This window comes from Pelodiscus sinensis, chromosome 15 (genome assembly GCF_049634645.1).
Source record: "Pelodiscus sinensis isolate JC-2024 chromosome 15, ASM4963464v1, whole genome shotgun sequence".
Classification (NCBI taxonomy): domain Eukaryota; kingdom Metazoa; phylum Chordata; order Testudines; family Trionychidae; genus Pelodiscus; species Pelodiscus sinensis.
In genome coordinates, this window is record NC_134725.1 from 7,847,836 (window position 1) to 7,872,763 (window position 24,928).

The 24,928-nt window shown below is 46.2% G+C and overlaps 1 protein-coding gene across 1 annotated transcript in view; it reads right to left on the bottom strand.

Annotated features, from left to right (window-relative positions):
• Nucleotides 1–23,042, bottom strand: part of SLC5A1 (solute carrier family 5 member 1) — a 47,206-nt gene extending 24,164 nt beyond the window's left edge. Inside the window, exons 1-3 of the mRNA XM_006125423.4 lie at nucleotides 22,661–23,042; nucleotides 20,062–20,133; nucleotides 3,017–3,121 (exon numbers count right to left, since the gene is read on the bottom strand). Coding sequence (XP_006125485.2) covers nucleotides 3,017–3,121; nucleotides 20,062–20,133; nucleotides 22,661–22,747 — 264 coding nt within the window. The 5' untranslated portion in view covers nucleotides 22,748–23,042. The remainder of the gene's footprint in view (nucleotides 1–3,016; nucleotides 3,122–20,061; nucleotides 20,134–22,660) is intronic.
• Nucleotides 23,043–24,928: the final 1,886 nt, after the last annotated feature.

Here is a 24,928-nt window from a genome sequence, read left to right on the forward strand (position 1 = left end):
GAAATAACAAGGTGAGCTTCCATGCTACAGCTATGTCTACCTCATCAGGTTATTTCGAAACAATAACTCGTGAAATAACTATTTCAAAATAAGCTTATTCCTCTTTGCAAGCAGGAGTTATTCTTTTGAAATAATGGGCTCGTTAGTGTGGACACTCGCCTTGTTATTTCGAAATGAGGGGAGTTATTTTGAAATAACTCCCCAGTGTAGACATGTCCTGGGTGTCTTGCCATTCAGTTGAATGGGGCTTGAACTTAACCCTGGGTGTCCAAGAGAGTCACCTGTGGAAGAGTCCACCTCTGCAGCAGACTTACTGGAACATCCAAAAGAAAATTGCTTTGACGTCCGTCTGTCCACAGGGAAATACATTTGTTATGTGTCTATGCTAACACTGGTCCTACAATTTCCTTCTGTTGCACAATCTTAGTGCAGCGCTAATAGCAAAAGAAGCCATGAAGTATATCCTGGCTGCAGGCATTTTAACCACTGCTTCATCTAACCTTGCCCAGAGCAGGTCAAGATAACACAGTGGTCAGCGTACCAGCAGCCCATAGAAGCCTTTGTATGACGTCAGATTGTTGCCACCAGAAATTTTTAAGGAAGTTTAGGACTGAGCTGACTGTCTTTGGTCCAATCTTTAAACCAGGGGTAGGCCAATAGCAGTCCATGGGCTGGATCCAACCCACCAGAGTTAGTCCCTAGTGGGTCTCCACCTCTATGTTTATCTGCACCTCCACAGGTATCAGGAAGCCACAGCCTTCATTGGCTGCAGATGGCCCTTCACGGCAATGGGATTGTGGGGAAGCGGTGTGCCAGTCCGCACTGCTTCCCACCGCTCCCATTGGCTGTGAACAGCAATCCCTGGCCAATGAGAGCTGCGGTCACCTGTTACTCGTGGAGATGCAGGTAAACATAGCGGCAGCAGCGCGCCAGGGACGATCTCTGGGGGGGCTGCCGCTTTTTTACTGCCCACCCCTGCTCTAAGCAAACACCAGTGCGAGAAACATTCCAACCCCAACTCCAAGTGTGTTCTGATGAAGTGCTAGCCCAAGGTATTGGAGAATGGAGCTTATTTCAATACTCTTGTTCTCCCCTCCCCACTCCCCAAGACTAGGCCACTGTTTTAGATAAAATGCATGTGTAATTGACTGTTTTCTGCAGTGGGATTCAGTTATAGGGCCATACACATGTTGGGCTGGAAGGAACCTCTAGCACAGCCCAGCCTCCTCCACTGAGATATTCCAGACAGGGGTTTATCAAGCCTTTTCTTAACTGATGAGGATTCCACAACCTCCCTTGGAGGCCTAATAGTTAGAAAGATGTTCCTTATATATAATCTAAATCTCCCTTGCTGAAAATTAGGCACATTACTTCTAGTCATACTTACATGGTCCCCTTTATTTATGGCCCTGAATAATTGGAAACTGTTATCAGCCTCCTCCTCAGCCTGCTTTTCTCGAAATTAAAAGTGGTCCTTTTTTAAACTTTCTTCATGGAAGATCTGCTTTCAAATCTTTTGCCACTTTTGTTGCTCTCCTCTGGACTCTCTACAGTGTGTCTGTATCCTTCTTAAAATGTGGAGCCCTCGATGGACACGGCACTCCAGTTGAGGCCTGCTTATCATGTGGTTTTGTAAAAGATGTACTGTATTCTTACCCTGGAACTCTATGCAGTACTGTATAGTATGGTAGCACTGCTGTGCTATATACTGTACATTCTGTGCATCAGATTGTTTGATGTGGGTCATACATGATTTTTTAAAAAATGTTAGCAACTTGTTTTATGCAGAACTGTGCACATTCAAACAGAGGAATTTAGGCCACAATGCTGCACCTGGATCTAGCCAGGGCCTGACTAAGGGGTGGGCTAGCCAGGAAGCTGCCCAGGGTGCCAACCTGTGGGGGCCACCCGGCTCCCGGTGGGCTGCAGTGGCCACCCGGGGCAGGGGCTCTGTTAACTCCTGCAGCACCGGCCAGCAGCGCCCTTCCCCCTGCGGCCGCTGGGCCCTGCACGGCCAGGCACAGCCCGCCCTGGGAGGCCCTGGGCTGCATGCCATTGGCGGTGGCTGGGCTGACAGGGCAGTGCATGCGCCGTGCACCCGCCTAAGCACCCCGGGGGCGGGCCTGCGCATGCACCATGCGCCTGGAGGTGGGGCCGTGCACCCCGGGGGTGGCACTGTGCGGCTGGGGCCAGGGGTGCCAAAATGGCTCGGGCCGGTCCTGGATCTAGCTGCTAGATCTCTCATCCACACACAGAGATTCTGGATTGCCCTGCCTAAAGTTCTGCTCCTAGGTCAAGCACAGGATACACTGGAGATATCAGGCACCATTTTGCTCTCTCTTATGATGATGTAAATCAGGAGTAACTCCATGTCCTGATGCGTGTATACAAGCTGTGATACTGAGTCTATGGAGATGGAGGAGAGGAGGCATATTACCTTCTCTTTCAGACACTTTTCCAAAGTTTATGACCCTTCTGCCACCCTGCAGGCAGCCCCTGTGGTAGTTGCAATCCCATGAGAAGTTTGGTTATGCCCCACGCAGGCTGAGAACTGAACAGCACTGATGGCGGGTCACAAGGGGGCCGGGACACTCCTTGAGAGTTGTCCCTTGGTGGGAGGGGAGTGTGGAGACCGAGAAGGAGAAAAGGGCTCTTGGGAGGAAGAAAGGAGTGAAGAATTCCTCACTGCTGGGAAGAAAGCAAAGACGATGACGACTTTCCTTCTCCTCACACGCACAACTCCTACACCCCAAGTTCTCAAGAAAATGATGCTCAGACGAGACCTAATAGAGCAATGGGCCTTTCTTTCCCCACTGACTTGCCTGCCGGTGGGAGTGGTGACAGAGGCGAGGGGAATGGAAACCAACACAACATGTTCTTTCAGTGGGGGGTGCTGCCAGACATCAGCCCTCGGGGAAGCAGGTTCTACTGGGCAAGAGCCCTGACAGCGCTGTCTCACCTGAGCTCTTTGGATACCCCCAATGTGACAATGTTTTCTGAAATGTGCGCCACTTACATTCCATTCGAATCCTCCAGTGGCGATTCCTGCAGCCGCTCCCGTTCCTGCCAACCCCACGAAGTGCCCGCTGCCGATGTTACTGGCAAACAGAGACGCACCAATCTGGAAACAGAGAGAGAACAGACTTGGGTCACAGATCCTGGGCTCAGGCCCTGGATAAAACAACTGTTTTTGTGACAAATTGTCCTAAAAACCCATGCTGATGTGGTGTTTTGAGACTTCCTGAGATATGAGTGCCTGACTTCCTTGAAGATCCCCCAGTATTTTCTCCTCTTAATTCCCCACACTGCAGCCATCATCCCTACCAGGAAGGCGAATTTAGCAAGGATGTTGCATGTTAACTCAGCCAGCGGGAACACTGGTAATTGATAATACTCCCTCTTCCACCAGAGGCAACCACATAGTTCCCACCTATAGGATATGTCTTCCCTAGCCCCCTAGATCAATCTAGGGAGGCTAATGAGGACGACCGAAATTGCAAATGAAGCGCAGGATTTAAATGTCCCGCACTTGATTTGCATGTTTCCAGCCGGTCACCATTTTAGAAATTGACTAGCCCGAAGTAACTGCCCACATCTACACCCGGCAGTGAAACGGGATTCCAAAATAAAGTCCTAAATCGAATTAGCTGGTATTCCTCCTGCAATGAGGAATGAATTGCGCTTCACTTGCAATTTCGGTCGCCCTCATTAGCCTCCCTAGATCCGTACTCATAGAGAATAGCAACTATCACTATTCCAGAACAAGCAGCCAATGGTCTTTTGGCAACTAGAGCAAAAGGCTGATGGGATATATCTAATCCCCAAGGACAAGTGACTGATGCTTGCCCCTACCAGGAAATTCAGATATAGGTCTTTGGACTTCAAAAGAGACTAAGGCTGGCTTGTATCTCTAATGGGATACACCCTTTTTGCACTTGAATTGCTTCTATCAAAGGGACAATAGGTTAATTGAAATAGATTTTGGCAGCTGTCATCACAGGTACATGACTGCACCCAAGGGCATCTGTGGTACATGTGAGCATGTGAGTAACATCTGATCAAGGATTTGCAAGTGAGGAATGTTGATAGCTAAGACCTATAATATCCTGTATTGATCCCACATAGAGGGTGTGTCTAGACTCCATGGCTCCATCAACGGAGCCATGCAAAGTAGTTTACTCAGCATAGTCAAAGAAGCGGGGATTTAAATAATCCCCACTTTATTAAAATAAAAATGGCCACTGCGTTGTTCTGACAATCAGCCGATTCGGCACAGCGCGGCAGTCTAGACGCAGCAAAGTCAACAAGGGAAGCCTTTTTTGACCGCTATGGTATGCCTCGTGAAACAAGGTTTACCGGAGCAGTCGACAAAAGCTTCCCTTGTCGACCGAGCCGCGTCTAGACTGCCGCACTGTGCCGGATCAGCTGATTGTCAGCACAACGCGGTGGCCATTTTTATTTTAATAAAGCGGGGATTATTTAAATCCCCACTTCTTTGACTATGCCGAGTAAACTACTTTACATGGCTCCATCGACGGAGCCATGTAGTCTAGACGCACCCAGAGAGTAAGATCAGAATATAGCAACTGCTGATTGTACTGAGAGCTTTGGAGGCAGCATAACACAGCACACCATGAGTTACAAGGTGAGGGACTGAAGTATCAGGGGTTAGAGGCTTAAGTTGGAGGGAAAAGACTGGTTTGGATATTGCGAGCAGAGGGTACATCTGTGCTGCACTGATTAGAAATGAAAATTGTATGTCAGTGGAGTGTTTTCTACGCTCTTCGTTGTTCTGCAAGTGCCAGAGAGAGAAAGGGAAACTGTAAAAAGATGAGAGAAGGGAAAAAAAAGGAAAGTTTATAAGGGGGGAGACGGTCTGAGTACTGACCAATTTCTGTTACCCTTTGATAATTAAATTTAATAATCACTATTCATCTCTAATGTAGACCATTCATGTTAAAATATCACAAAGAGCTTAACAACACATACATGGAGTTCCTCTGATTAACACATTTTCCTTATCCACTAGTACAGTAAATTGGAATGAGTTAAAGATCTGTTGTCACAGGGAGAGAGACTCATTGTCTGCCACTGAAAGAAAGGTAGTAGGGGCTAGCGAGGAGGTGGGGGGAAAGAGAAGGGTCTGAAAGCTAAGGAAGGCAAGTTCCTCCAAATCCCTGACCATTGCAGTGAGTTATCTGGCATCGCAAAAATTAATTCAATCTTCCACGAAACATAAGAGATTCAAGTCAGAGTCCTCATAGTTCTTGAAGCTCACGAAAGGGGGATTTGGTATAGAAATTAGCTACGGAAAACAAGGCTTATATTAGTGAGGTTATGTCAAAGCCAGGAATACAATCTACCGCGCCTGGATACCAGTCCTGTGCTTTAGTCACACTTTAGTTCTTCCTGACACCTTTTATACGCAAGATAAGCCAGGTATGCAACAAAACTCAACAGAGCACTCTGTAAATTCCTTGCCTCTCCCCACTTTCCCCTCATTTCTTCATATTGATCTCATGCTTTCTTCCGGTCTTTGTGTGAAGGAACAACTTTCTTTGAGCTGCAGGAAATGTCTGTGTTCATTCAATCCTTGTTTTCCTCACACATTTCCCATGAGTCCTGCCCTCAAGAAACTTACCCTCTGTGTGACTTCCTAAGAGTTTCCATAGTAATGATCTGTGATATAGCAAAATAATAGTTGCATCAGTAAATGAATCAGAGAGGAAGAACAGGCTAATTATAAAGATGAAAGCTCCTTCATGTAGTAAAGAGGAGGGATTCACTGTTCACATGTACATTCAGTCCAGGATTTCTCCTTTGCTTTTCCACTATTGCCTTGAAGTGGTAATTAAGCATTTATCTTCCCTAGAATCTGAGAAAACAACTAAAAATAATGGCTCAGCAATGATATTACATGCTATCTTCTGAGAAGCTCACATCCTCTAAGTTTGCAGAGGATGCCAACCTGGGAGGGGTTGCAAGTGCTTTGGCAGGTAAGGTCATAATTCAAAATGATCTAGACAAACTGGAGAAATGGTCTGAGGTAAATAGGATGAAGTTTAATATGGACAAATGCAAAGTACTTCACTTAGAAAGGAACAATCTGTTTCACACATGCAGAATGGGAAGCAACTATCTAGGAAGGAGTACTGCAGAAAGGGATCTAGGGGTCACAGCAGACCACAAGCTAAATATGAGTCAATAGTGTGATGCTGTTGCGAAAAAAGCAAACACGATTCTGGGAAGCATTAACGGGAGTGTTGTGAGCAAGACACGAGAAGTCATTCTTCCGCTCTACTCTGGGTTGACTAGGCCTCAGTTGGAGTATTGTGTCCAGTTCTGGGCACCACGTTTCAAGAAAGATGTGGAGAAATTGAAAAGGGTCCAGAGAAGAGCAACAAGAATGATGAAAGGTCTAGAGAACATGAGCTATGAGGGAATGCTGAAAGAACTGGGCTTGTTTAGTTTGAAAAAGAGAAGACTGAGGGGGGACATGATAGTGGTTTTCAAGTAATGTACAAGGAGAGGGGAGAAAAATTGTTCTTCTTGGCCTCTGAGGACAGGACAAGAAGCAATGGGCTTAAACTGCAGCAAGGGAGGTTTAGGTTGGACATTAGGAAAAACTTCCTATCTGTCAGGGTGGTTAAACACTGGAATAAATTGCCCAGGGAGGTTGTGGAATCTCCATCCCTGAAGATATTTAAGAGCAGGTTGGACAGGGATGGACTAGATGGTGCTTGGGGGACTGGACTAGGGATGTAACAGTGTAGTCGATTAACCAATAAGCAAAAGCTTATAGGTTAATGTTATAGATTACGTGCATTTCCTGCCTTCCCCCTCAACCAGTAAATTCTTTAGCAGGCTGGCCAGCATCCTGGCTCAGTTCTGGCTCATGCCAGGTACAGGACCTACACTTTAAATGCACAGCCACTCTGAGAGTATTAGGAATGGAGTGGGCTGGCAGTCTTGGCTCAGTTCCAGTTTGCACCAGGCCTGGGAACTCAGGCCTTCCTTCCCCTCTCCACCCGCCCCGCAGACAGGGTCTGCTGCCACCCTGCACTGCTGCCTCTGAATCAGTGACAAGCAGCTGGTCCGCAAGAGAAGCTGGTTTTTAAACTGGCTCCCCTCGTGGACTAACTCCCACCTGGCCCCTCGTGCTGCTACCAGCTCCACCCCCAGGGACTATATAATAGTCGACTAACCAATAAGAATTCATGAGGTTACTTGACTGTTCAATTAACCGATATTTAACATCCCTCACCTGGACTCAATGACCTCTCAAGGTCCCTTTCAGTTCTAGTGTTCTATGATTCTATGATCTACTGTTCTCACTGAGGTCAATGGGAATTGTGGATGTCTGGTACCTCTCAGCATCTGGGCAGTCAGCTTGATCGTGCTTCCACTGATGTGAATAGCCGTGGCCTTTAATGGGAAAGGAGAGGGCTCCAAAGGAAGGAACAATGTTCTGAGCTTTGAAAAAGAGAAGTAGGCAACTTTTCTCCCTCAAACCAAGTTTTTACACTGACCACCAGCAACTGGAACTCGGCTGCGGAACTGGCTGGCCGGGGGCCAAATATGAACTTTTTTTAATCAAAACTCCACTGATACATTAGGGGGAAATTCTGCATCTTGACCTTTTATCTCATCGTCAGCTGTTGTCCACTCACTCCCCTGAAAATAAATTATTAAACCTCATTTTGAGTTATTACGGGGGCAGTCATCAGAAATGATTAACCATAATACCCTCTGATCTCATTAAATCTGTTCCTTCTACCCTTCCTCCTGCTTTAAAAGCTCAAAATAGCCTTTTTTTTAACAGTCACGCTGCACTTTCAACAGCTTCAGGTGACAAAAGCAGACAGTGAACAGCTCAAAGAAACAACATCTCCAGCTAGCACGGCTGGAGTACCGGTAAATGAGGGGCATGTTGGAGCACACAACCTCACAAGAACTTTCCCACCTTTCTGTATTTTCCTGTGTTAATTTTTTAAGAAAAATACAAAGCCAAACAAAAACTATTGCAATTAGCAAAAGATTTCAGTTAACACAAGTGTAGAATCATAGAATCATAGAACTGGAAGAGACCTCAGAAGGTCATTAAGTCCAGCCCCCTGCTCTAGGCAGGACCAATTCCAACTAAATCAACCCAGCCAGGGCTTTGTCAAGCCGAGACTTAAACACCTCTAGGGATGGAGACTCCACTACTTCCCTAGGTAACCCATTCCAGTGCTTCCCCACCCTCCTAGGGAAATAGTTTTTCCTAATATCCAACCTGGACCTCTCCCACCACAACTTGAGACCATTGCTCCTTGTTCTGCCATCTGTCACTACTGAGAACAGCCTCTCTCCAGCCTCTTTGGAACCTCCCTTCAGGAAGTTGAAGGCTGCTGTCAAATCCCCCCTCACTCTTCGCTTCTGCAGACTAAACAGACCCAAGTCCCTCAGCCTCTCATCATAAGTCATATGCTCCAGCCCCCTAGTCATTTTGGTTGCCCTCTGCTGGACCCTCTCTAATGCGTCCACATCATTTTTGTAGTGGGGGGCCCAGAACTGGACACAATACTCCAGATGCGGCCTCACCAAAGCCGAATAAAGGGGAATAATGACATCTCTGGATCTGCTGGCAATGCTCCTCTTAATGCAACCTAATATGCCATTAGCCTTCTTGGCTACAAGGGCACACTGTTGACTCATATCCAGCTTCTCATCCACTGTAACCCCCAGGTCCTTTTCTGCAGAACTACTACTTAACCGGTTGGTCCCCAGCTTGTAACAATGCTTGGGATTCTTCCGTCCCAAGTGCAGGACTCTACACTTGTCCTTGTTGAACCTCATCAGATTTCTTGTGGCCCAATCCTCCAATTTGTCTAAGTCATTCTGTACCCTATCTCTGCCCTTAAGCATATCTACCTCTCCCCCCAGCTTAGTGTCATCCGCAAACTTGCTGAGGGTGCAATCCATCCCCTCATCCAGACCATTAATAAAGATATTGAACAAAACCGGTCCTAGAACCGAACCTTGGGGCACTCCGCTAGAAACCGACCGCCATCCTGACATCGAGCCATTGATCACTACCCGCTGTGTCATTATTCCTGGTTTCAGGACAAAGCAATACAAATTTACAGCCTATTTCTTTGTATTTCTGTTTCTCGCTCTGACCTTCCCTGGAGTTTCTTTGATACAGGAAAGACTTTCTGCTGGAAGATCAGAAGATCAACATGTACTAAGAGTAAATGTGATCAGACGGACAGACAGACAGATCTTAGAATTCAGAACGGTGGAAATAGATTTCCATTGTTTGCTCCATGTCTTTTGTAATTTGTTTCAAGACAGCATTATGAGGACAAAAACATCTAGTTAAAGCAGGTGCTTAGAGCAATGGTGTGTACAACCGGTGTCCTGCATGCAGTTCATCAAAGTAAGCTGCTGGCAGGTCACCAGATATGTTGTTTATCTTGTGTCCACAGGTATGGCTACCCGTAGCTCCCATTGGTTCACCATTCCCAGCCAATGGGAACCGCAGGTACATGCTGGACACTGCTTCCCACAGTTCCCATTGGCCAGGATACAAAGTAAACAACCTGCCTGGCAGCCTGCCAATAGCTCACCCTGACGAGCTATGGGCAACATAGTTTAGGACAGGCATTTCAAACTTAAAGCCTACTGAGGGCTGCACAGATGAAAACCGATAGCTTTCAGGGCCACCTAGGGTTCCCTGATGGGTTGTCGAGCAAAAAAACAACAATAACAAAAAACGCATTTTAGCTGCCAAGCAGAAGGCACCAGCACTGGACACCTGGCACCTTAGGGCGACCAAAGAAAATGTACTTTGTCAGATAGTCATCGTTATTTATTATTATAGATTATATTTTAAGTATGTTTTATAATATTACCATAATTTGATGTGCAACATTGTTATTTGCTCATATGGGACGGTGTGAGCACAGCAGCTAGCTGTGAGCACCTGCTGGAGAGCCCAGCGCAAAGCACCAAGCCGGCCATGAGCGTGTGCACAGAACAACCTGGCCAGCCATGAGCAATTGCTGTGGCCAGAGTGGCCCAGCTAGCGGCGATCTGCACTCGGCCACATGCTCCGAGCAGGCAGTGGGCCACACTTCATTCTTGTATTAAAATGTTCTGGCAGGCCACAAAAAATTTTGATTGGAAACGTGTTTGACATGCCTGGTCTAGGGCATTCTACTCATAGTTAGAGCTGGGATCTTCAAAGAACTTTGATTCTCTTAGGCTGCTTGGTCACTTCCAGCTTTGTTCTAACAACATCATAGACATCATGGCTTGTATGAAGCAGAAAAACTGGAGCTTAAATTTTGGATTGTCCCCAGTAGGACTAGATACTGAATCTGATCAGTCAGAATTGGTGGGTGCTGTAATATAACCCTGCATTAGCTAAAAGATTCTGACCTATTTTCCAAACTATTCCATGTTTACTCATGATTGTCCTATGTCCTTTCATGAAAGGCCAGCATTACATGTTCCAGGAATCTGGCCATTAATTACCTCCCTTTACATCAGAGGTATGACAATTGAGGCCTGCTGTGGTTTGTTCTTTTGTCTCCTCTGTACTGATCTGAAAGATACAGAGCTTTCACAAGCTGCAAAGCCCCGGGGACATACTTGCCCCACCTTTTTCCCTGCTGAGGGATTTGCCAGGAGAACGGGTCCCTCCACCAGTTAGCATTGTGACTACGTTTTCCACGAAGAATGGACTGAAACTAGGAGAGGGCAGTGGGGTTTGCAAAGGAAGAAGTTAATTGTTCAGCTAGTGAGTGATAGTAGAAAAAGAAGAGATGAAAGATAAGGGAACGAGGAGGAGGAGGAGGAGGAGGACTGGTGACAAGGAAACACCAGGTTAAAAAAGTGAACTGGGAAAAGAGAAGGAAAGGAAATGTGGAATATTAACTAGTTTAAAATTTTTTGACAAGGACTCACTATTTGGGAAAGCACCATCAGGATGCCGCTATACGAAAGTAATGATGTTTACATGTTATTCATTAATCTATTCACCTGACTATTGTCATTAACTGTTTGATGCCCAGAAGTCCTAGTGTTTGCTGCCCTACAGGCATCATAAGGATCCTGGAAATCCTACCTTTTGCCTAGTAGCCTAACTGAAAAATTCCCTACCCCCTTCAGTGTGCTAAACAGACTATGCACATACTTCTGACGTCATGCTGTGCCTCTTTTGGTCATGACTTTACTGTTGTAGAATGAAACTGGTTCATCTACTGCATTCTGTTGGGACACAGAAGCATACAAGTGCAAACCCACAGCCCTTCCCATCCTTAACTGCTTGGGAAACCAGCATATTGCTTAACGCAGGGATGGGCACACATTTTTTAAGTGGCCCTGGGCAGCCCCGGAAGGGGCGGGGCCTCAGGTGGAAGGGGCGGGGCCAGGACCCTTCCGTGCTTCCCTGCCCACAGACCCTGACTGGTCTCGAGTGGGGGAGCGCAAGAAGTCTTTGCGCCTGCCCCCACCCTGAAAGAACCACACCTAGCAGTTCCCTGTAGGTGCCCATGCCCCTGGCAGTGGAAGAAAATTTCACGTGCTCCCCCCCTGCTGCCCCCAGGTCAATCTGGGCGGGGGGCAAAGGGAGCATGCGAAGTCTGCCCTGAACCGCAGCTGGCAGGTGACTCTAAGGGCCAACCCCTGTGCAGGGCAGGAGGAGACTTTGCGCGCTCCCCCTGCTCCTGAGCTAATCAGAGCTTGGGGGTGAGGGAAGAGCGTTAAATCTCTTCCCACCCTGTGTCCCCTCCTGCAAGGAGCACGGGATGCTTCTAAGTGCCATGCAGTCCTTGCTAGGGTTGCCAGGTGTCCTGTTTTTACCCGGACAGTCTGGTAATTGCGTCTTCTGTCCGGTTAAAAAAAACCCAGAAAATACCGGACATGCAAAATGTCCAGTATTTTCTGTTTTTCTCGGATGGAAGTCCGGTGGGGATGTTTTCCCCCTGCCACATCTGAAGGGGAGGGGCGGGGGTGTCTCTTGGGCCACTTTAAAAACTTCCACTGGCCTCCGCTGCAGTACAGCCAGATACTTCCAGTTCCTCTCCTGCACATGGGAGAGGCAGGCACAGGAAAGCAGGAGGGAGAAGTTCCACATGCTGGAGCCCTGCAGTGAAAGCGGCTGCAGCTCCTCCCCAGGCTCAGGCGGCTGCTGAGGCTGCCAGCAAAACTCCTTTTGCCATCAGCAGGTGTGTGGGAGGAGAGGAGGGGGAAGGAGGGATCTGTTCCCAGAGCGGGAGGGAAGAGAAGCCCCTGAGCCCCTTCTCTGCATTAGGGCACCTTTGGGAATGAAGGGGAAGCCACAGCAGGGCCAACTTCTCCCCCACTGCCCCCCATCTTCCATGAATAGGCTGGCTAGCCTCTGCCAGACTGGAGCCTTACCAGTTACGGAGGCATGCAAACCCACAACCCGCAGGACTGGAGGGAAGGGGGGGAATACTTTGCAGGAGTGCAAAGGACGAGAATCACCCCCAGCCCCTCCCCTGCATGGGGTGCGTTTAGGAAGGAAGGGGGGGCCACAGCGAGGCAAGCCCCAGACCTCCTTCCCTGCGGTAGGCTGGCTGCAGCAAGGAGCAGTGTTGTGTAGCCCTAGCTAGCCCTATGCTGGCCGCAATGCCTCCTTAACTGTTAAGGAAGAATGCGGGACCTGAGAGAAAGGCTTGGGGGGGGGGGGGGGGAAGAATCCCTTGAAAGAGGGGAAGAAAGGGAAGCCCCCCCACACACACACTTCCCTGCATGGAGTTAGGGTTGCCAGGTGTGCAGTTTTCACCTGGACAGTCTGGCAATTGCGCCTTCTGTCCAGCAAAAAAAATACCAGATACGCAAAATGTCCAGTATTTTCTGTTTTTCTTCAATGGAAGGCTGGCGGGGACATTTTTCCCCTGCTGTGTCTGTTTTTTTTTGCATGACCAATGTCCTCACCATGTTCGAGAATTTTCCTGAAAGTATCTGCCAACCCTAGTCCTTGCAGGGCAGGGGCAGGGGAAGGGCCGGAGGAGACTTCACACACTTCCCTCTGTGCCCAGACCCTAACTGGCCTGGGGGTGGAGGGGTGGGAAGCATGAAGTCTCTTGCTCTCTGCCCTCCAGGGTTGACTCTAAGCGCTGCATACTTCCCCATCCCTAGGCCCTGCCTGGGGGCACGGGAGTGGCAGGACCTCCACAGGCCAGATCAACTCGCTTCGCAGGCCAGAGCTGGCCTGCCGAGGCCCTTTTGCCCACCCCAGGCTTAGCATCTCTGCGAATCTCATTGTGCATCTAAAATCACATTCTGCATCTAAAAATCTCATTGTCCATCTCTCTTTAAATGTTCTACATTTTGCATTATTAGGTAATTTTTAAGTCCCACACAATTCTTTTACTAAAAGAGAGGGATGTGCATCTCTCAAGAATCATAGGCTTTGTCGCACTGTGGAATCACCCCTGCATCTGCCCTCCCCCCACTTGTTGCAATGCAGTTATTTACCTCTTCACGCCTTCAGTTGTTCAGGCTTGAAGGGATTTCATACAAGCAGAGTGTGTGTGAGAACAACCAGTTTGATGCTTTTGCCCTTCCAGTCTCAGATATGCAGGCACCTGATTCAGTGCCTCCCATCTTTGGGAAGAAACATCAGACTGGTGAGCGTTGGAGAAATCTATAGCTGTTTGATTTACTGCATTGTTTCTTTCCTATCAAAGCTACCATTGTTGTTCACCCTAAATCTGCCTCTAGGCCAAGACTAGAAGTACCCATTCCACTTAGGGACAAAATATTTATTCTCAATGGCCACCCATTGACTGCTTACAACATTATTAAATTCAACACACAGGTAGCATTTTGAGTATACAATAATCCACTGGACACAACGATCAGAGAAACTTATCCAATGGGCAACAGCAATGTGTGACTGCAATAAACTGGGGTGAAAATTATCTGAATGTCCTGATTCTTGACTGCTGAATGTAAACTCCTCGTTTACTCTTGCCCTAAGCGTTGATCTGTCTGACCGTAAGTTAAAATGTCACTGACAAGAGAGCAAATTTAATTTCTTTTTTCAGGATAACACACTTTAGTTTGCTTATATTTCCCAGTTACCATTAACTAACCTCTTTGCAGTTAACAATAACTTCTGATCCCCAGAGAATTTGTGTTCTTTGGCTTCTCTGCTTCGTTAACACTTACTTAAGAATAGATTAGGTTCTGACATCTCTTTGTGAACCACACAGCTCCTTGGTATTTAAAACCTTGCCTTGACATTTTTATTATTGTGTATGTTTATTTCCAAGGCCCTGTCAATACTGACAGATTAGCCACTTACCCAGGGTATCAAGATTTTTGTTTGTCCAAGAACAAAGAAATACTTCCCTACAACTGGTAAGACAATGCACTGCCTTCAGCCAAATATCTGTTTGAACTCCTCACCCCTCTACCTGAGGAGGGTAGGGAAGGAAAATTCCATTTCCCTGGTCAAAGGTTATGAAGTTGAAAGTTGGCTTTTGAAAGGAGCCAAAAGTAGCTGGAAGATCACTTAGAGCCCATAAGGGGCTGATATCTTTTACTGAACCAATTTCTGCTCATGAGAGAGACAATCTTTCCCACTTACACAGAACTCCTCTTCCAGTCTGTGAAAGGTGCCCCCAGCATCACAGCAAAATGCAAGGTGGACTAGATTTTTTTAGCACCAGTAGTTCATATTGCATGTACCCATTCAAGGTAGATCATCCCATTAGCACCTCTGCAGTCTTAGGTCATACATGTGTTTCCTGAACACCTGGGCCTGAATCCCCAAGAATAAAAACAGAGCAGGTGGACAGAAAGGTCACAGATTCCATGGCCCCTGGGAATGAACCGTGGTGCATTTATAACTCTGACAAACAAGGACAATGAAAAGCTTAAAAAACAATGAATAGTCTACTAGCACCTTAAAGACTAACAAAACATGTAGATGGGATCATGAGCTTTCGTGGGCACAGCCCACTTCTTCAGATGACCAGAGTGTTAGAAGTCCAGATTCAAGAATAAATAAGGATATGAGGAAGGGGGGGTGGGAGAGAAAGAAAAAAAGAAAAGAGGAAAAAAAGGAGGGGAGGAAGAAAAAAAAGAGACTGCAAGTAGATAATCTTCAGAGGGGTGGCCAAGTTAGTCTGTAACAGGAAAAACTTAAAAAACAACCAATAATCTAGCAGCACCTTAAAGACTAAATAGTTACAAGAGGCTGATAAGAACCATTAGTACCTCCATTGTTTGGTTGGTAGCTTAAGTCATAAGATGTGGAAAGTAGTGTGCAAGCCAGGCAATGTCTTTGTTCATACCGTTTGCATAAAAATTGAACTTGTGACTGAAGTTAAGTTCCAACCCTTCTGTGTGTATTTGGCTTGTAGAATTTGCCTGAAACAAAACTTTGACTTGGAGACCCATTAATGAGTGTCCAGGTAGAGTAAAGTGTTCTCCAACAGGTTTCTGTGCGTTGCCTTTTTGGATATCTGATTTGTGTCCATTAATTCTTTACCATAGAGATTGCCCAGTTTGGTCAATATACATGGCAGTGGGGCATTGTTGGCATTTGATGGCATAGATCACATTAGTGGATGTGCAGTTAAATGAACTTCTGATTTGGTGGCTGATGTGGTTGGCTCCAGGGATGAAATCGCTGGTATAGGTGTGTGGGCAGAGTTGGTACCAGGGCTGATTGCAGGGTGGATTCCTCGATGATTATGATGGAGGTATGTTGCATGGTTATCGGAAAGAATTTGTTGTGAGTTTCATCAAATCCTCTCATTATCTATTGAAACTACTGAATCTAATCCAGTAGAACTCTGCTGAGTTAAGAGGAGCAATACTAATGGATTAATTGGGCCCACAGACTGGATAGAAAAGCTAACCAATACACAATATGAACCTCAACGTGGTAAATGCCAATCATCCCCAATTCCCATTAAAGTCATTTTCTGAGCCAAACATTTGAGTCAAAAGTGGGCAGATTTTGCCCAATTCAATTGCATTAACCCCCTGTACAGTTAGAGATGATAGCCACAGAAGAGAAAGTGATTTGTCCATTCACATAAAGCAAGTCAGTATTAGGGATGTAATACTGTAGTCGATTAACCAATTAGCACAAGCATATAGGTTGATGCTATAGACTACACACATTGCCCTCTCTCCCCCCACTAGTACATTTTTTAGCAGGCTGGCCAGCAGCCCAGCTGCATTCTGGCTCACAATGGTCCAGAATCTACTCCTGCTGTGGTTCTGCATTTAAATGTATTAGAACCCAAGTGAGTAGGCAGCCTGGCTCAGTTCCAGCTTGTGCTGGTTCCAGGAGCTCAATGCTTTCCCCCTGCCCATGCTCCAGACAGGGACTGGTTTTTCAATTGGCTCCCCTCGCAGACCAGCTCCTGCCTGGCACCCTGCACTGCTGCCTCTGATACAGAGGCAGCAGTGTGGAGTGGCAGGGGGCGTCTCAGGAGTGGGGCCAGAGTGCACTGGCTGCTTGGCCCTGCCCCCGGGGACTATAGAATAGTCGAGTAACTGATAGGAATTCATGAGGTTAATCTTCTGTTGAATAAATCAATATTTAACATTACTAGTCAGTATCAGACATTAGTTCACAGGGCTGTCAATCTCTTGTCCAGAGAGACAAGGAGGGTGAAGTAATGTCTTTTATTGATAATATATTTTTATTATCTTACCCATCTTGTCTCTCTAATAGCCTGGAATTGACACAGCTACAACTATTTTGCAGATAGTCCTTCATCTAACTTTTTAGCTTACTACTGTGCCATTAACTTTAACAGCATAACTGTTCTAATCAGGAAGTAGTCTTTGAGAAGCCACAACAAGTGACTTCCATGCTTGTGGAATCAACAAAGAAAAGGGAGAAAACACCATTCTCCTCCCTTTTCTTAATCCTCAACCTATGCCTGTAGCTGCTAAGCATAGCAGGGAACAGCATGACAACTGAAGGCATGAAACTACTCCAATGAAAACTTAATTTCTATAACAGTTTAGAAATATATTTGCTTTCATTCTCTATTGCTATGTCTACACTACAGAGTTTTTTTGGAAATAGGAATAAGGAATAATTCCTTTCAAGTAGGAATAAGGGATACTCCGGAAAAGGGCTTATTTTCCAGAGAATCGCGTCTACACTGGCGCTTTTCTCCGGCAAAAACCCCGAGCCGGAAAAAAGCAGCAGCCATGTAAATGCAAATGCCGCGGGGGATATTTAAATCCCCCGCGGATTTGCAATTCCGAAGTGTCTCATTAGCATCCCTTTTCCGGAAAGGGATGCCAATGTAGACACAGCCTGAAAGAACAGAGGGGTTTTCCCAGTGTAGGTTTTCCTCATTCTACGAGAGAGAATGTGTTTTGTGCAAGAGTTCTTTCGCAAAAAGGTGTATGTGGACGGGGAAGGGGGGGGTGTTGTGCAAAAAGAGGAAAGAGGAAAAAGCACAGATGCTCTGGTGGCCATTCTGTGCATAGCAATCAGAGCTTACTTGCGAGAGAGCATCCATGCAGTCTGGATGCTCTCTTTCCCAAAGTGCATCACTTTTTTGATGCACTTCTGCAGTGTGGATGCTTTCTTGCACAAGAAGATTTTGCAGAAGATCTCTTCCAATAAAAGCTTCTTGCGCAAAAAGCCTGCACTCTAGACATAGCCTCTGTCAGAAAGCAATGAATCATGCAGGCATGTCGCAGTATGCCATATTGAAAAGGGGTGGGGAGGCTCTATTTATAAAACAACATCCACATCTACAGGGTCCCCTGGAACTTCCTCACATAGTTATAATCACACATGGCACTGTCCCAGGGTGAAACCAGGAAGTGGCACTTGGCTAAAATATTACATATTGCATTTGCTGCCACAGCGTGACGCTGGTATTTCTGGGTTTGTTTTAACTTTTAATATTTGCTCCCCTTCTATCTATTTGTACTAGTTTGCCATGAGTCCCACCCAGGCTATAAAACTAGGGAAAGAGTTTTTCAGAATTTGACATTCCCTTTCACAGAGTATTGTCAGTGCAGTATTGTTAATATAAAAGTTTAGCTGGGGATTTGAGTGCTTGCCATGTCTTTTACTTTACTGTTACCTGATCCTGCGTAGATAGGAAAAGATTTCCTGTTATGTTTGTGTTTCACAGCCAGGGATTAATGAGATGGTACAAGGATAGCACAGGAATGTAGATCCTCAGCTGCCAGGAGCTCACAGAAAAGGGAGACAAAGGAGGCTTGAAGCAAAGGCTGATCCTAGAGATAATTCTGGGAGTGCAGGATCATCCCCTCTGGCCTCAGATCCGCCTCCTACTGGGGCAGGAGCTCAGGTGATGCAGAGCTGGCCACATTGCTTTGTATCCCTGGGAGAGCCCCCCCATGCCTGAGGAATTCCCAGATGTGGCTTTAGAGCCTTGCAAGGGGGTTTACCCAGGCCTGAGGGTTCTGATCCAGGGCGGTTTTGTGTTGCAGACTCTGGGTTGGATTCCCCACCGCTTGCACCTCGTGCCTTCATTTGCATCTGTAGAAGGTGACAGTGTTTTATGCTCACTAATCACAGGTATAAAGAACTGCGCAAGGTGCCAAGCAGCAGAGAATCAGGCCTCCTGCATTTACTGTCAAGTGGGCAGGGGTCCTGATTCTAGGCTTGCCAGATGCTTTCACCCAAAATCCCGCACATGGCGGAAAAAAACTTGGTTGAGCAAAAAAACAAAAACAAAAAAACACGAGAACAGAAAAAAGGTAACTGCGCCTATAAGATTCCCCACGCTCCTCGCTTGCCGCCGCCAATGCCAGACGTGGCAAGGGAACAATGGCCCCACTGGCCTTCCTTCCAAGAAAAACAGAAAATACCAGACATTTTACATGTCCAGTACTTTCTGGGGTTTGTTACCAGACAGGCGCCAGAAATAGCAGACTGTCCAGGCAAAAACCAGACACTGGGCAACCCTACCTCATTCACCGCTGCATTATCCAGTTTCATGGCAGTGCCACTCTATTGAGTAAGCAAAACAAGTGTACCTTAAAATAACTTTGAGATCCTTTATTTCCCAATGGTTTCTATTAGGACTTGGATTTCCTCAGTCCTTATCTACTGAGGAGATTCTCTTCCTGCTGGGAAATACAATGCTCTTATAATTAAAATGGCAGCCCCAACCCCTCCCCAGTTCAGGCAACACTTAGGGGAGATGCTGGTACAGTGGCAGGGGATTCTGATAACTGTTCTGAAAGTCCCCACAGTCATGAAATATTTCTCTAGCTCTCTAAGGTCTCAGTCTCGTGACTGGATTCATCTGGACAAGAGAGTCTTGTATCAAGACCAATTCAAGAGCACACAGGTCCAATTGCAGGATCAAGGCTTGCAAAGGTAACAAATCACTGAAGTTTTCCTTCCAAGCTCAATGGCAAAGATGCTCGTGAAAGTACCATATCAGTGACACCTAGTCAATGCATCACATTTGTCTAGAAGGTTTTCTGCTTTGCCAGGCAGCTTCATTCGCTAAAGAGAAAGTGACCTAATAGAGAGAGCACTGGACTAACTCAGGTGACTGGATGCTATTCTCAGCCCTACCACTGGGCTACTGGATGATTTTCAGAAAGTCACTTCGCCTGTCTGTGACTCGGTTTCCCCCATCTTAAAACAGGGCTGATGATACTTAACCGCTTCTGTAAAGAGTTTTTTGCTCTACAGCAGAAGTGAGCTATATAAGTGCTAAGTACTGCTATTATAAACGTACACTCTGATTAGTTATCAACAATTTATTGTGAACATTCCAGGGTTGTCTCGTTGCCGTGTTACAGCCAAGGACTAGATTTGCACAATCACAGTGGAGGCAATAACAGCAGCACCCCAGAAACCACACCTACAAATCAATTCCTCCCTGTACCTTGCACCTAACAGCGATCACCTCACATGAGCCTGGCCCCTTGGAGGAAAACTTTAGTGGGTCCGAAGAAAATAGTAAGTACAAGGCATTGAGTTAAATGCTGAAGCGATAAAGTGATGAGCAGCCTAACATGCCTAAGGAGTGAAAGTACACAATATAGTACACAATATAGACTCACCGGCCACCACACCATACTCCGTCCAGCTAGGAAGAATCCACCCACAGTCCCTCGGTTTGTTGAGAGCATAGCCTGGAAAAAGAATAGTTAAAATTTTCAGCTCCAATAACCAACTACCAGGGCAGTGAAGAGAAAGGAGAATCAAAAGGACCAAGAAAAAGCTTAAAGAGAATAATATAACCTGGCAATGGCTGACTAATTGATTCTTGCATCCATCTGTAAATTAACCACTCACGCTTTTATTGCTTCAACTTTTATTACAAGAAGCCTGCAAAATCCAGCTCTAAATACCGAACATGTTAAAATATAATGAATGATACACTAAAAATAAAGCACAAGAAATGTCTCACTGTCCACAAGGTCAAACTGCCACTCATGGGAGTACCGCTCCAGGGGAGCAGGCCTCAAAACGAATGATGTAGCATGAGGTTTATGTTCTTGCACTAGAAATAACATGTCCAGCTTTCTCACTCAATACTAGCATGCTCCAGAGTTTTCCCTGCAGGAATCCACTGCCTGACAATTTAACCTTTCCTGTTCTGTCTGATAAGATCACCAAGGGGACTCAAATCCATCTTGATACCTTCTCAGAGTGGCTAGTTAAGAATTACTTTCCTCACTCTCAGTTTGTATTTATCAGGAGTGACTTTCTGGGAAGTTTCCCTCATGTTTTCCACAGGGCCTGATCCAAAACCCTTAGCAAATAATGGTATTCCCAGTCCTTTGGCTGAGGCCCACAGAGAGAGAGTAAGTGAGCCAGATCACTGACCCTAATAGAGAAGCAAGAAAATAAACAGGGGCATGATTCACTACATACAATAGTTGAACCAAAAGAGACATTTAACACAAAGATTTTTAGAAACTATTCAGAACTAGAAACTTCCACACTCCAGTGCCTGACCTGCCACCTGCCAGCCCTCTTCTGCCCCAGGAGTTCATGGTACAAAGAATTACAGTCATTAATAAATTACAATAATCAAAATTCAGGTCACATTGTACCTGTAAGGCACAAGCCTGGTTCCCTTTCAAGAGCCAAAGGAAGTGTTTTGCTACACCGCTCCTTAGAGGAGAGCGTGCTACATCTGCCTGGGTCTATGGCAGCCTGGCTAGCTGGTGTGGGCTGATGCAGGGCTCATGGTTCTGCCTTTTTCCTCATTCTTCCCGGCTTTTTGAGGTTGTTTGCACCCCAGCACGGATGTGAAATGAAGAAACAGTTTCATGAAAGGTCTGGGACCTCACTTGTGTTTGGCCTTGGGGGGCGGGTGGCAGAGGATAAAAGGACAGGCTGTCTGGTACAGTCCAACCCCTGGTGTCCAATTCACTCAGCCAGAGGGACCAGGGCAGGTACTTCACGACTTCAAAGTGCTGAACAAACATTAACTAGTTCACAGGCCTCCAAAGTTAAAATCACTTTTCAAAACTCAGGCTGCTAATGCAGACGATTTTGTCTGCAGCTGCCTGCTCTGTTCTTGGGCATGGACGCCTGGTGATCTCCGGGGAGCGCACAGCCGCTGAAGGGCAGGGCTCCCTGTCTCGCTCTGCTTGCTGCTGGCTTCTCCAAGGGACGAGCAGAATTCTCCCCAAGGACGGTCTCTGATCTCTCCTCCGAGAGAACACACTCTGCTCCTGAAAGGGGCATCAGCTCTTTAACCTAGTGGCACACACGTGCGCTCCACTAAGGCAGCATCAATGCAAACACTCTCTGCCCTTTCCCTCTGAACATTGCAGTATCTATCAAGACTTATTCTAGTAGGACAATATATGCCTCTCATCCACACGGTGAGAAACATTTCTCTAAGGCTGCACTTTGTGTACTTCCCTCTGCATCATGAGCCTGCTTCTGCCAGAGACACAGTCCTATCTGGGCTTTAAACAGAAGAGACCCCAACCACAGCAGGACTCCGCACTGCTATATGTTCTCAGAGTCTAAATGCACCTGCTCTGTGCAGTGAAATTTACTGACGGAAAGCTGACCTTGTCGGGGGTCTCATCCATTTCACATCCATCCTGCAGCAATGCCCATCCGCCGCTCCATTACTGTCTTTCCCCAACCCTCAGCTCTACTCTAGTCCCCTCCATTTGCAATTCAGTCCAGTGCTCACCCCCTTCCTATCTCAGTTCACCCCACTGCAACCCCCATTTACCCCTCCTCTCGCACTTCACCCCAGTTCCTACCACCACCAATCCCCAGAGCAGTCTCCTCTGCTCCAGTGCCCCAGAGTCCATTCCCATCCCGTTCCCACCTCTACCCCCACTCTGTTTCTTACCAGGTCCTCACTCTCATCTGCTAACAAAGCCCATTTTACCATTATTCCAGGCTCCATCCATTGGCCCTTTTTAATAATCCCAGCCCCATCCATACCCGTCCTTTACCCCGGCCCCATCTATCCTGCTTTGCACTACCATCTCATCCTCTTCACCCCCAATTCAGGTCTCACGCCAAGTCCGACTGTCCCGCTGACACCCAAGTTAATCCTCATCCTGCCATCTCCCAATGAAGCAGCAGGGAATGTATACCATGCCATTTTAATTTATTATGCCATTTCCCCCAACAGCCAGTAAAGCACGCTTCCATTAAGAAAGAAAAATCCAGACGTACCCATAGTCCCACTGCTAGGACCACCACGAAATAGATGACAATGACTGAAATATCAGCAGGGTTATTGATTTTTTGGGAGGAGTCCATCTTGCCTGCTTCTCCAGCTCCTTTCCTCCTCCTCCGCTTCTTATATCCTCTCTCCCAGACTTCGGGTTAATGATAAACTCCTGTCGTCCCCCTCTGTCTTGTATAATAGATAACTTTACATTCACTTTTTTTTTCCTTATGGGTACAGATCGAAGCTGATGCTTTTTCTTCCGCTGTAATTTTTCTCCAAAGAACTGCCCCTCTATGACAGCGGTTGCTGATTTCAGAGCCAAAGACCAACCCAAATTCACATCCCCTGCTCAAGGTGCTCAGAGTTGTTCCAGCTGTAGAGCAGGTGTCTGGCAAAGAATGAGCTGTAGAAGGAGTGGCTTGGACATAATATACCTAGTGTATTCACCTCACTGTTTGCAGATACTCCTACTGGAGAGGTTGTTCCTGTAAATCTGGTCATGGAATTAATTGTTTCCTTGACAAATTGATACTTAGAGCAAGCCCAAAGAAAGGGTGACTGATACCTGGGGAAACCCCACAGCTTCATGAGCTAATTCTCCTGATCTGCCATCTCTCATCCCAGTAGGAACACACAAAGGAAGTACAGCCCAGCATAACTGGAATAAGACCATAGGAAGACATTCTTGTTCTCTTACATCTAGACCTTGGTAGCAATGTGTCTCTGCCATAAATTTGAGATCCAGAAATGAATCTTTGCACTCTCCCCCTACCACCCCGGGTCCAGAACCACGGTTTTTGTTCTAATTCTGATTTCAAATAACCTCAAAGTTTCAATGACGCTTAAGTATGATCCTATCTGCAGTTATTTATTCTTTCTTAAACTTCTGAATCAGACTTAACAAAATGACCAGATGCAAAAGAGAACTCAGAGATATTGGGCAGGCTGTGATGAAGCACAGAGTTTCTAAGGCTATGTCTAGACTGAAAAGAAAAGTCAGAAAAAGATACGCAAATTGCGAACCATAATTTGCCTACCTTTTTTTTTGCTTTTTTCTTCGGAAGCAGCTTTTCCAAAATTTGGCCCCTCTACATGGAGCCAAATTTTGGAAAAACTTCCTCTTTCAGAACATCCCATCTTCCTCATGCAATGAGGGATACAGGGATGCCGAAAGAACACATCCGCTTTTTCAGAAACTGTTCTGAAAAAGCGGACACATTCCTTGGCAGAGCTTTTCCAGGATGCCGGAGGTCCTCAGAGTAGACATAGCTTTAGTCAGGCTAAGTCTAGACTACGTAGAATTTGCATATCCTCTTTCGAAAAATAAAGTAGTTTAGATGTGCCCTCAGTGAGAAACAGTCCCTGAAAAGGGAAGTTTCCTCTGGAGATCCCTCTCTCATTGAGCGGGAGGTGAGGGTGACAGCTAAGCTCAGAGGGGTGTAGAAGATGTAGGCAATAGACAGCTGCAAGAATTTTAAGATTCTAGTGAAATTTGAAAGTCTGTCTCCACCTCTACTTTGCCCTACACAATCATAATTCATTTACAGTTCAGTAGGCTGCCAGCGGGGGATTGATAGCCACATTGTATTTACCCTAAACAGAATGAACAGTACAGAACATACAAAGCGTATTAGGCTTAATTCTGATCTTATGCTGGTTATGTTGCTGCCTCATTGACATCTGTGAAATTATGCCAGATTTTCAGTGGTGCAACTGGGATCTGAATCTGACCCTCTGTTGTTAAGGAATCCTTTCCAAGGTGTAATTATCCTGTCTCCTTCCCCTCTACCTCCCCGAAGCAGTAGCTGCTAAAGAGGAGAGTATCTGTATGTAAAATACCACAACAGAAGACATGGATTGGAAGTTACAGAGTAAAACAAGAACCCCACCTTTCTCGTTTATACATTGCAATGAAATAGGCACCTATAATTTTCCTACAAGATGCTGTTCTCTGATAGTTTAGGCACCTCTTCAGTACAGACTTTAATTTATTCTACAGACAGGCAAAAATGAAAATACTGTTTGTAGAGACAAAGGGGGGAAAAATAGCTCATTCCTGCCAGTGCTTACCACCCACAATTCCCTTTAACTTCGAACTTTCCTGTTGTCTCCTCCAAAGAAAGAGGTCTTATTTACTAACCCTAATTACCAGGCCACAGTTTGTGTAAGATAGGATGTAGCTGGCCTTTCATACAAAGGCCCACACAAAGGGATTCGCATGTGTCCTTGTAACAAATGAATTGTTTTGTTTTCACTCATTCTTAGTTCAT